Source organism: Ochotona curzoniae, unplaced genomic scaffold (genome assembly GCF_017591425.1).
Source record: "Ochotona curzoniae isolate NIBS_2020 unplaced genomic scaffold, NIBS_Ocur_1.0 scaffold_4683, whole genome shotgun sequence".
Classification (NCBI taxonomy): Eukaryota; Metazoa; Chordata; class Mammalia; order Lagomorpha; family Ochotonidae; genus Ochotona; species Ochotona curzoniae.
Genome location: NW_024467121.1, coordinates 30,997,503 through 31,010,530, shown reverse-complemented (window position 1 = coordinate 31,010,530; position 13,028 = coordinate 30,997,503). Strand labels below are relative to the sequence as shown.

At 41.0% G+C, this 13,028-nt stretch overlaps 1 protein-coding gene across 1 annotated transcript in view; it reads right to left on the bottom strand.

The window, feature by feature from the left end:
* The window catches only part of PCNX2 (pecanex 2), a 259,238-nt gene that overhangs the window by 78,576 nt on the left and 167,634 nt on the right, over positions 1-13,028 (bottom strand). The window contains exons 22-23 of the mRNA XM_040968059.1: positions 10,718-10,828; positions 5,951-6,078 (exon numbers count right to left, since the gene is read on the bottom strand). Of these exons, the coding sequence (XP_040823993.1) occupies positions 5,951-6,078; positions 10,718-10,828 (239 nt within the window). The remainder of the gene's footprint in view (positions 1-5,950; positions 6,079-10,717; positions 10,829-13,028) is intronic.

Below are 13,028 nucleotides of genomic sequence, written 5' to 3'. Positions count from 1 at the left end.
CATGGTGAAAGTGGAAAAGAAGTTCCCTGCTCATGTCTTCAGTCAGGAGAGCCCAAGCTGATGCAGCCACTGGGGAGTGAACAGACAACGGACGATTTCTCTCTGTTGCTCTCCATTTCTCTTTCTGTAATTTTCTTTCCAATTAATTAATTAATTAATTTTTTAAAAAGTTCAATACAGCGAACTCACATACATAGATGCTTAATATGCATTTACTCTAAATGCCAAAACAATAGTATATTTTAAAAACAATCTAGAAAGTAATTTAGAAATATAACTAGGAAAAGCTGTATTTTCCTTTCAGCTAGCTGTCACATATCTTTATGAGTTACATTTTATTTAAAAAAACTGAAAAATCAAAACAAAATCATGGTTACAGTCACTGCTAATAGTTAAATCATTTAGGACATGACAATACAGACTTAAAAGCTGCACTTTTCCTGCCTTCCTTTGTTTAGAAGGAAAATTTTCATTCTTTTAAGAAGCTGAAAATAATCAACTCATTCAGACCAAAGATATTTGCTGAAATGATTGGGCACATGAATCATGTACTTCCTGGCCTAAATGTTTGCTTCATGTTAATGACAAATTTTGGTTATTTAGTGAATGTTTATATTCAAGAAGAAAGGTGATAAATCGTAATATTTGAATGTGTTTCTAAGGCTTTCTAAAATGCTCTGTTATAAGAGAATGTATAGACACAAAGCAATATTACTATCATGCATATGCTATTGCCATGTGAAAATGGAGACACCAGGCCGAGCTCACCAAATTGAAAAGACCTTGTTCATTAAAAGCATATCAGTCTATCAGTGAAGTTTACAGCTCCAGGAAATGCAAATTCAGATTGAGATTCCATTTCCCACAGAAATAATACTACTATACTAATTTCATAAAAGAAATAAGTCTAGGGCCCAGAGCTGTAGCCTAGTCGCTAAAGTCCTCACCTGGCACATGCCAGGATCCTATATGGGCACCAGTTCATGTCACAGCAGCCCTGCTTTCCATCCGGTTCCCTGATTGTGGCTTGAGAAAGCAGTTGAGGATCACTCAAAATCTTGGGACCCTGCATCCACGTGAGAGACTTGGAAGAGCTCCCGGCTCCTGGCTTCAGATTGGCTCAGCTATAACCGTTGTGGCCACTTGGGGAATGAACCATCAGATGGAAGATCTTTCTCTCTGTCTCTCCTCCTCTCTGTATATCAATCTTTCTAATAAAAATAAATAAATCTTTAATAAATAAATAAATAAATCTTTTAGAAAAAGAAAAAAGAAAGAAGTCTAGTTTCTTACCATGCATAGGGGCCCACAGGGACAGAAAGTTAAAAAAATAAACAAGGCCAGCATCACAGGTTTATACAGACTACTCCAGTGCTGGGCAGAAGCAATTAACAGTGATTACAGCAAAATTCTTTTCATACGATGACTGGCACAATGCCACTCACCCTATAAGTCCTGGAATCTTACCACTAATCCATAAAAAATAGGCAAAGTATAATTCTTGTCATTTTGAATCCGCTTGGGCTTATGATTTGCTTATAGACCAAAGGAGTCAGAATTGATGCTCTAGGGACAATGCCAGCGGGCTGAGAACTGATGCTGTAGAACACCTGATGCCAGGCCAGAAAGAGCAATGCAACTTCCATTTACTCATACTGGGACACTTGTGCTGGAGCACTGAGGCCACTGTGCTTCAAAAGGAAACCAAAACAAGCATGTGGAGAGGTTCTGAGAGTACATGAAAAGGGAGACTGATGTATAGTTGGTTCCCAGCAGCTTCACTTCTTTGCTGTTTCAGTTCCTACCAACATGTGATTTTATCACCTAACAAAGCCCAAGTCATAACCACTCAGCTCAGCACTTCCCAAATTCTTGCCTCTTACGTAACCAGGAGAGGGGCAAGTGCTGTGGCATAGTGCATTAAACCTCAGACTGTGGCACTGGCATCCCTTATAGGTACCAGCTCCAGTCCTGGCTGCTCCACTTCTGATTCATCTTCTTGATAATGTGCCTGGGAAAGCAGCAGAGAATAGCCCAAGTCCTGGGGCTCCTGTAGCCCCAAGGGAGACACAGAAGAAGCCCTAGGCTCCTAGCTTAGTACTGACTGAGCACTGGTCGTTTCAACCATTTGGGTAGTGAACCACTAGGTGCAAAATTTTTCTTTCAGTCTCTCCTTTCTGTGTAAACCTGCCTTTCAAATAAAAATCTTAAAAGAGAAACTATGGGATAGAATGCATTGTTTCCTGTTGATTTAAGGTTTGTATGTTTCTTATTTGGTAGTAGGTAACCAGAACAAAAAGACAGTTGTTACAGGAATTCAGAAAAAGACAAAGTTTCTAATGGGGCAGAGTTGGACTCTACCTAGCAGGTGTGGGGCATGGCATGAAGATGAAGAAGCAGAAGAAGTGTGGGTCACTCTATGTGAAATAAACAGGCCAAGGAAAGGTTTGAGATGAAACATCCACAGTATATGACACATGGAAAAGTGCTGTAAGAGATGGGATGGAAAGTGAGAGCAAGAAGGATCTGTCTATATCTCTACAATATGGTAGCTGGCTACTTAGGCTGAAATGAGTTAAAGTTCAACAGGATTGCAAATTTAGTCCCTTGGCTGGAATAGCCACACACTTCAATGGCTTAGTGGCCATGTCTGGTTAGTGGTCACCATATTGAAAGGCACAGATGTACACTGCTTCCAACGTCCTGAACTTCTTAGTGAGGGCAGTCCTGTGTGTGTGGTATTTCTCCTTGTTTTTTAGGCAAGTTCCTCAGGAGATTGACAGGTTGAGAGCCATTCAGGATTATTAAGCTGCAACTATGTGTGGAAGAGAGGAATGAGCTGAGAGTGAGGAGACAAGGTAAGAAGGAGTTATGGGAGGACATGCTTGTTTCCCATGTCAGAGATACAGAATACAATTCTGCAAGATTCAGAATAAGTCACTCAGGGAAGACAGACATACTAGTGATTTCCTTATTACTTTCTTGAGCATTAAAACAGTTTTGTTAGCGAGCAGAGCTCATTGGGGACCTGCAAAATCAAAGGCAGCTTTAAAAGCCTCACCTGCACTCCTACCTCAAGGAACCGGACAATGAAGTAGCAGCGCTGAAAAGGGAGAAGCAGTGCAAAAGAGGAGACTACAAGTGACCCTCTAAAACACACACACACACACACACACACACACACACACACACACACACACACACACACACTGGATTTCTTTGTGGCAAAGAACTCAAAGAAAAATGCCTATGGCAACCCTTTTTAGTACACTGGAATGGCTTCTAGAAAAACAAATAGAATTAAAATTACACAATCTGAAGATTCTGTGTATCAGTTCCAAAAGATGATCATTAGAGCAGGTATATATAAACATCCCAATAAGAACACTAAAAAGCATTAGTATTTGAAACTTAAAACAGTTGAAACAGAATGCTTTCAGAGTGTTGGCAAGGATACCAATGAAGCTTCCAGCCATTTCCTCTCCTGGTACTTGCCACTCTGCTGATCTCGACTTCATCCACTGATGTTTTAAGCAGATGGGACACTGAATTCTGTACTCCATGCCTTCCCAGAAGGCAATGATAAACTTTCAGCAGGCTGGATGTAACACCAGGTACTGCTACCACTGGCAGAACAGAAAGCTTTCTTTTACTCAGCTTTTTCAGCCAGACCTTGTAAAGGCTGGACATCCTTGTGCACAGCCACAAATCTCGACATCCCTTTCCCACCTAGGAAGATGTCCACCAAAGGCAGATACCTCTCCCCACAAAACAAAGCGCTAAGCTTCGATCTTCACATGAGAAGAATAGATTGTAACAGAGTGTGTTCCTTGTGAGACTGAACAAAGGTACATAATCCCACTCTGTGTGTCCATATGTATATATATGTATATTTATATATTTATATATATATATATATATAAAACACACAAACTGACAATTCAGATACAAATGTGTCATCCTAAAAGGGTTACAGAATTTTAGGAGTGAGAGGCTAAACAGGAAAACTTTACTCCTCTTTCGATGTAGATCCTAGGTGCTCTTTGATATTTTCCTATATCAAATCTTCACAGAGCATAAAGATGGGTTCTCTGAAAACTGGAGAAAAAAAACTGAAGATCAAATTTAGAATATTTCACATTTCTTTTATAGCCTAAGAAAAATAATGATACAATGCCACCTCTGCTTATTTAAAAGAAGTGTAACTTTTAGGATACCAAAAAGGATGCCCCAAAATGAGTTCCCTCCAAAAAGCCTACGGGTAAGCCAGGGCTAGTAATGTTCTTTTCCTCTCAGGCTTTTCATATGCATGCCTGTCTAGACAAAAGCAAAAGTGAAAATTTATGTATAGGCTTCAAGATGACTTCACTTTGGTTGAAAATAAAGGAATAACCCATCACTCTTACAAAAAGAAGAACCTGCCAGAATATTCCTTCTCCATCTCTGTGTGATCTCTCCACACTGGCTCATTGGGGTGGAGCTCTTGGGATAGATTTGTTTTCCCTGGGCACCCCTAATTGTGGGCTTGCAAACCACCACTATAGTGAGCACCTGTTGGCAGGGGCCACAGCTTCTTTACAGAGTAGGCAGACACAACCTTGCTGGCTTGAGCCTACAGGGCACTTCCTGTGTGCCAGGTCCCAGCCTAGGAGCTTTAGGTCCAGTAACTCTTATTCTTCTCAAAACCAGTCTGAGTATTTCATCCCAAGAGATGCCTGAGGTCACCAGTGGTCAGCGGTGCCAGTGGAATGAGAACTCTGGAAAGCTGGAGGTCAGCGCTGAGGTTTACTCACAACACCACCCTGCCTGAATCAGTAGGAGGAGTCTTCTGTAAACTAGCACACCATCTCAGGAGAACTGCAAGACGACAGACCTCACTTCGTGTTGGCCTCTATAAGGCACACATGGAAAGCAACAAATTGCCAAACTGCTGAGATGTGAACGCATCACAGAAAAGGATTTGGGTGGCAGAAAAAGATGGAGCTGCAGTGGGAAAGCTGGAAGGTTAGATCCCTGAGACCTAAATGGAAGGTCTGCCCCAGCACATGGAGCTCTGAGCAGCTTCTGTCCAGTCACAAAAGGCTGGGCTCACAGGTCTTCTCTCTCTGCATCTGACTGTCCTCAAAGCCATCTCTACACAAGTCATTAGAAAGTCTTTAGCATTATTGAGTAAGGAGTCAGTGTTGGGGTGCAGCAGGTTGCTGCCTATTCCAGCTTACAATTGCTTTGCCTCAAACCTAGCTTCCTACTAATGCTCCTGGGGAGTAAGTTAAGATGGCTTAAGTGCTTCAGAACCTGCTACACATATGGGAAACATTCTGGTTTTGGTCTGGAATGACGGAAATTGTTTGCGATATTTGGAGAGTGAACCAGCAGATGAAAGATCTTTCCATCTGACTCTGTGCCCTTCAAATAAATGAATTTACTGTGTGTTTATACATAGTGAACCACAACTCGTCTTTTCGCTTTTCCTTAAAATAGTACCTCTCACTCCACCCCTTTTCAAAGAATCAAGAACGAGTGAATATATCATCTCCACAAGTTAAGGGGTGTTTGTCAGAGCTGTGGGTTGTATGCGACTGCGTGTCAGGAGAGAAAGGCGGTGTGCCAACCAGGGCTAGGCCCATCACTCAGAACAGCTTGTTCAATAGCCTTTCCTAGGTCAACTGGTATAATCTGGCAGCCGGAACTTAGTTTTCCTTCACAGCTGGTGAAACCTGGATTATATCAGATGCTCATCTTCAATCAATTACATTACTCCCAGAGCCCTAGAACATCAATGCCCCCAGTGGTGGTGTCAAGGAGCTGACAAAGTCAATCAATGAAGACATGCCCACCCCACATCAGGATGAAGGCTGAAGCAGTAGACCTTTTAACAGAGGGAGGAAAGGGGGCCCTCAAAAATGCAAATTTGAGCAATGAATGTTAGCATAGATTTTTCAGATCTTACTTGTAATTTTTCTCCCAGAATTTCACTGGCCTGACATACGATGTGATGAAAATGACACTCCCAAGAAACGGGCTCAGTGGAGTAGAAAAGATTGATGTGGCAATCGCCTGAAAGAAAAGCATGGCAGAGTCTGAGAAAGTTGAGTTAAGGCAAAAAAAGACACAATTTTTCAATACTATTTTAGATTTTGCTTAATTTTCACCAAAGCTGTTTTCTCACCAAAGAGAGGACAGACCATCTTTGTATGCACAGATTTGGAAATAAGAAACTTTTAGCAGCACCCTGCTAGGTCTCATATCACCATGTAAGCCAAATGATTCTTAGTAAAAAAAAATTCCTATGGTCTCAGTATGATTCATGGAAAAGATTTAATATCTGAGGATGGAAAAGAGCAATTTCTTTGTCTTAGGATGTCATCGGCTGAACAGAACACACTGTGGTACATTTACTAAAGAACTCAGGAGTTTTACACATTATTAAGATTAAATTATACTTTAGGAATAAACAAATAGTATTGTCTGATAACTGGCATTTCTGTTTCTCAAAGACTCCTTTCCCACTATTCAAAAATTATAGTGTGTATGCATATATGTTATACTTTGAACAGCAGTGGCTCAAATGAAATCGGACTTATAAGCTCCAACTGCAAACACAACAGCCCCTGTGAGCCAGGTCACCTCTTTAACATTCTTGGATGACACTGCCAGTTACTGACATGAATGCACATCCTCTAATCAGAAATACGATCACTTAATATTAAACTTGAACCGCTGCTGCTTGTATTTTAAGCCTAATCTCTGGAAACTGAGTTGGGGGTCCAGGGGAAGAAGGGGTGGAGAAGCAGCAGTTCTCTGAACAGCCTATTCAATATTCACAGCCCTACAGTTCAGGGTTATGGTAGGGCTTGGGGCTGGAGCGGTAAGCTCCAGACTGCCCAGGCCTTATCAGTAACCCAGATGTGAGGACTTGGATCTCTCTATCTCTCTACCACAGGTCTAGTCTGATGGCTTGGAAGGCTGATTTAGCCTACCAGGAGATGACAGCTGTGCTCTCTCACTGCTGCACAAATGGAGGTCTCATTCCGTAGCTGGGTTTCAGAAAGTTTGGGCACAGAGTAAGGAGGAAACGCTTGGTTCAGACAGGGAGACTCCATCTGTCTTAACAAAGCAGGGTGTGTCAGCAGCTCAGTCTTCAGAGTGCTGTGACCAAGTTTCATGGCAGTGCCTACAGTCCTGTGGTGAAGGTGGGGCAGGGCAGGAGTTCTTCAATGTCCCCATTTATATGTAAACTATACAGGCAACCGACCATCTTGGCGTCCACAGGTAAGTTTTCATACCTTTCCCCAGAGTTAACATCAGATTTTTGCATCAAGAGTAGGGGTGTCTCTTTTCTTTATCTACCTTCTATTACTTTCAAACACCTTCAGGCATGAACTGGTATAGAGTCTGTTAATGGTCCATTCCATTGTGGAATTGTTTAGGTTCCAAAGTGATCTCTATTGTGTTGTAATTTAAATCCAATTCCTTTTACCCTGACCTGGATGCAAATGGAAAAGTAGAGAACAATATGCTACTGAAAGCTGAAAATACCTATCTTGTGGCAAGAATATTTAGTTGTTTTTTTTTTTCCAGCTTTCTGCCTGAGAGAAAACTGATATGTGATACAGATGTGGCATTCCTGAGTCTGTTGTCACTGGAGGAAAAGGGAGTTGCAGGGAGATGTCACTGACTAAAGTTATTTAAAAAAAATCAGTGGGCAAAGTCAGGTTAGAGGCGAGGGTTAATATTCAGAAGGAAAGGAGAGGTAAGTAACCCCTAGTGTGGGGCTTGCAGCCAACCTAGGACAAAGGCAAATGAAGCCGAGGCCGGGCTGGGTGGTGCTGCTATAGGGCATTGCCCTTTTCATGAATTCTAACACATCCCCAAAGATTATGTTGTACATTTTTAAATGTCAGAAATAAATACACAGAAATTAAGAAGTGAGGAGACAGCGCTAAACGTCTAAGTAAAGTTCAGTGTGGTAAGAACAGACAGAAGTCTAACAGGTGAGGGAGACACAGCACTGAACAGGCAGCCTCAGGGACTGACTGGGGAAGGATCAATAAAGAAATGCAGCTGAATCTGGACAAACAGGAGATGGTGGCTGTTCCTAGGAAAGCTGTGAAGGGAGAGGGGCTCCTGGGCATCTCAGGCATGCAGAGCCCGCCCGTATTTCTTTCTGAAACAGCGAATAGGTTAGCAGCTCCTCTTAAAGCACAGCCGAAATAAAACAACAGTGCCAATTTAAGACAAAATCATTAGACGCTCAGAAAGATGTATCAAGTAGAAAGTAGCCTTCCTTCTCTCCATATGAGTTTAGTGCAGATAACCTGACACCGTCTCTAATTAAAAGAAGACAATAATCTTGCATGGTCTCTATGCATATTAAAAGGATGAGCATTCTCATCTTTCCCTGAAGATTACAATCTCTGAAGCTAACAGAGGTTACCAAGGGATAAAACATGCTAGCACTGAATAAAGCAATTTACCAGTGCCCCGCTGGCCTACAAGCTAATTCAGTTCCAAAATGGGGCAAATTAGTCCCTTCTCAATGCTGAGATGAAATCCATAGCTTCTTAATTGAGTGATAAAACAATTAAGGCTTCTAAGGCTGACATTTAGGAACCTGACAGCTTTGGATAGCTGCTTATCTTATATTCTGAAGAAGATGCTATTCGGCTCTAAGTGGCACATACCACCTTAACAACTAAGCAATGGTGGAGAGGTGGCTGAGGTGAGAAGCAGGTGGTAAAGGCCATGGAGGGCAATCTGAATCTCCGGAGAGGAAGCAGGTGTCATCAGCAGGGTACTTTAGGAAAAAAGTATGGAGACTGATCCAAAACAGAACACGCAAATGACTCATAAAATCTATATGACAAGTGTTTCAGTTTCTTTTTTCAAGAGAATGAGTCTATATTTCATCAAACTATATACATTTAAGGTATAATATGTGTAAACTGAGATAGTTCCTAATACTACTTTTAGCCTGGAGAAGATATTAAGTGCCAGGTTTTATGCACTTGTATGAACCCTCAACACACAGACAGGAGCTGGCAATTCAAAGTTATGGCTCCCAGAACAATCTTCATTTGGAGCTGCAAGGAGTAATCAGTTATAACCGAATTTACAAGGTGTAAACATCAAGGAAAAATGCTACAGGAAAGAAGGAAGCCCAATGTTGTAACATTGGGAACGATAACTTCAGCATTTAATTTCTTAGTGTAGCTCCTCAACTGTAAATTTGCATTAATCTGCTAATCTTCACTTAATGCATATGCTTTAAGTTCTACACAGGAAGCTTTACGCACACATCAGAAGTAAAAATCACCTTGATGTTTCACCTCTCAGTATCTTAAAGCACTTTGTTTAGAGAAACAAAGATGACTGGCATTACAGAAAATGACTGCAGTTGAAGGGGAAGAGAGGTTCACACAAGTTTATGCTTTTGCAAACAGATTTTCTCCCCTTAGCTTGTTCTTCCAAATAATCCTGAAACACTTCAGAAATTTCAATGAAGGTCAAAGAATAAGAACAAAAACAATGTGTATTTTGCGGACAATTTCTGTTATGCTTAAAAACATTTTTTTAAACAAATGAGTCTGGAGGACAATTTGTTTAAATGTGCACAAATGTATAAAATGTATAGTATATTATCATTTAAGGAATTGCTCCAGTATGTTTCCATCCTTGTTTCAGGTGCTCCTTATGAATTGCCTTATCGAGTCTTAATGGAAATTTTCTAGGAAAGAAAGCCCAAGTAGTCTTGTTAAAACTAGCTAATAGCACCAAAACTGAATTGCCCAAGTTTAGAACTGACACAAAGACCAACGGGCATAAACATGTATAGGTTCCAGATCTTACCCTCTGAAGTGTGATGTAAAAAGTGTGACCTGGGTCCAGGATCTACTTTCTAAGATCCTGCAGGGATTCAAGCATAAGTGGTTCCTGAGCCACATCATGTGCCGCATTGTGGGAAACTGGTTTAGAGAGTATAAATTCAGCGTGATATACAAGCGATAAGGGTAAATTTTAGGCAAGAGTCCAGAATAGACTCTTTTGAGTTCAGATACTTCTCAAGAGTTTCATTCATCAATTCCTTCCTGACATGTGCAAAACATGAGATTTTATTATCAGTCTCAAAGTAATATTTAGGAGGGGCATCTCAAATTTGTTTAGAAGCATGTTGAAATTAGTGCTCCTTTGGTACACACTAAAACACATACAAGGAAATTTAGTGTTATTGGCTAATGACTTCTTAGCTAAAGCAAAATCATAATCTATTTGTTCAATCTTCAAAAATATCTGTATAATTCCAATAGTGCTTAATTCTGAATTCATAAATATTAATGAGGCTTATATATAACTGCTTCATATGGTATAATCAGTATGATACAAATATTATATATTGTAGCTCTATCTACAATGTTCAAAATGGCAAACAGACCTGTAATATTTTGCAGAAGTTAATCCTATCATTACATAGCAATGTACCTTTGTAAAGAAAGGATATCTTAATGTAGATTTGGATATGGGGAATGAAAGGATAAGAAAGAGTGAAAGTAACCCTTGAATATGTGCTAATAAACAGCTAAGTGGTCCAAGGGGAATCCAAAGGGCCTCCTCATGTCCCCATTAATGTATAATCTTAAAGATTTCAAAATCTTATTCCTGCCAGAGTTTAGTGCAAAGCTGGAATCCATAACATGTGATTATCAGAATCAGAAAGGATATGAGGGATTGCAAAGAGCTGAGCAAACACGTGGAATGAAGAACCCCACGCCATCTGCCAAGGAGCCACGTATGTCATGATGAACTGTAGCTTGTGAAGCAGGTCCCCGAGCTGAAAGCAAAAGAAAAAGGAACTGATTAGAGAGGACAACAATAATGGCAGCTGCATCAGAGTAGGACTTAGATCACAGTTAGAAAGGGGCAGTGAAACAGATGTCTTCCCTGTTACTCTTACCTTGCTTTGTCCTATTAACATTGTGGCCTTTTGACAATACTGTAAAACAGCAACAGGCTGATAAAAGAAATCTTGCATGGTTAATCTCAATAGATTGAGCATTTTGGCCTAAAGAGTACAGCATATCTCAGTTTTTCCTAGAACTATATTTACAGCAAAATTTCCTGCTTCATACTGCTACTTTTAGACACAGGGGTGGGGAAATTCTGGTGGCCCATCTCCTTTCCATGGTGACTTCAGGTAGGACTCAAAATTCAATACGTTCATAGCAGGCCATTTTTTTTAAAAGACTCATTTATTTTTATTGGAAAGGCAGATTTACAGAGAGAGGAAAGACAGAAAGATTTTCCATTTGCTGGTTTACATCACAATGGCCAGAGCTGAGCCGATCTGATGTCAGGAGACAGGAGCTTCTTCCAGGTCTCCCAGGTACGTGCAGAATCCCAAGGTTTTGGGTCATCCTCTACTGCTTTCCCAGGCAACAAGCAGGGAGCTGAATGGGAAGTGGAGCAGCTGGGACACAAACTGGTGCCCACATGGAATCCTGGCACGTGCAAGGTGAGGATTTAGCCACTAGGCCATTGCACTGGGCCTACAGGCTAATTTTTAAGGTGATGCTTTCGTATCATCTGCAAATGATGATATATATATTATATATCCAGATGGCTCTCGGTAGAACAATATTCACCTCTGCAGGAAGATTTGTGCAAAAAAAAAAAGCCATTAGTGACATTGTTGAGCTTTTTCTGTATTGATTTCATTTCATCTCTTCAGCTCAATACTGTTGAACTTCAAGCAAGGGTATGATGGGGAAGCTGATGCTTTGGAAAAACCAACATAAGAAAAAAGTGAATTCAGAGTAGAGAAGAAACCTTACATGGACCAAATCAGAAGGAACATGAGGGGCTGGCTGTGTTCAGTGGTTTTGTCTGAAGATCTGGATTATAAATATGTGGGGGGCCCGGCGCAGTGGCGCAAGTGGTTAAAGGTCCTCGCCTTGCACGCCCGGGATCCCATATGGGCGCCGGTTCTAATCCCGGCAGCCCCGCTTCCCTTCCAGCTCCCTGCCTGTGGCCCGGGAAGGCAGTCGAGGACGGCCCAGAGCTTTGGGAACCTGCACCCGCGTGGGAGACCCGGAAGAGGCTCCTGGCTTCGGATCGGCATAGTATCGGCCCGTTGCGCTCACTTGGGGAGTGAATCATCGGACGGAAGATCTTCCTCTCTGTCTCTCCTCTCTGTATATCCGCCTTTCCAATGAAAAAATAATAAAAAATAAATCTTTAAAAAAAATAAATAAATAAATAAATAAATATGTGGGGAAGGATGGAGAAAGCGGTTGTTGTGTCCATATACTTCTGCTTTTGGTGGGAATGGAAGATAAATCTCATGGCAAATTTACACTGCTGTTATTTCTAGAAGCAATTAGTATCCTACCAGGATTCCACATTCTCCTAGTCCCCAAATCCATATAAATTAGTCATACATATGGAAACTTTAGTGGTGCGGTGTATCTGCTCCTAGGGTGAAATAATAAAACAAAGCCATGGGTGTGAGAAGACAAGGAAAAAACAGAACTGCTATTGGATTTAATAGCTGTTACACAGAATGTCATAAAGCCATCATCATGAGAAGAGCACATGGACTGGGAAATAGGTTTAGGAAAGCAAAGTTCAGGAATGGAGACTACTAGCCCTTCAGTGAAAAGTCAGCCTGGTAGTTTTGGAGTCAAAAGATGACGTGAGCTTGACTTGTTACATGAAAATGTAATGAGACATAAGGAGGCTAATTGGAATTCTCTCCAAATCTTCCCACATTTTTCTTGTCTCCCTTGATTCTCACCAACGTCCTAGTTTTGAAGAAAAGCTTACAATTAAAGAGAGTTTTGAAGAAATCATAGAAGATGAACCAGGGATAAAAGAACTCCCAGCGCCACAGTAAGCAGACAAAATCATTAGGAAGTTACAGGCATCTTGGTTATGTATAGGCGTGGAAGAGCTTTAATTTGTACACTAGGGATACTAGTCAGGGACCTAACTGTGTATTTCAGGTATAAACTGAAGACTTACAGGTAGAGAGA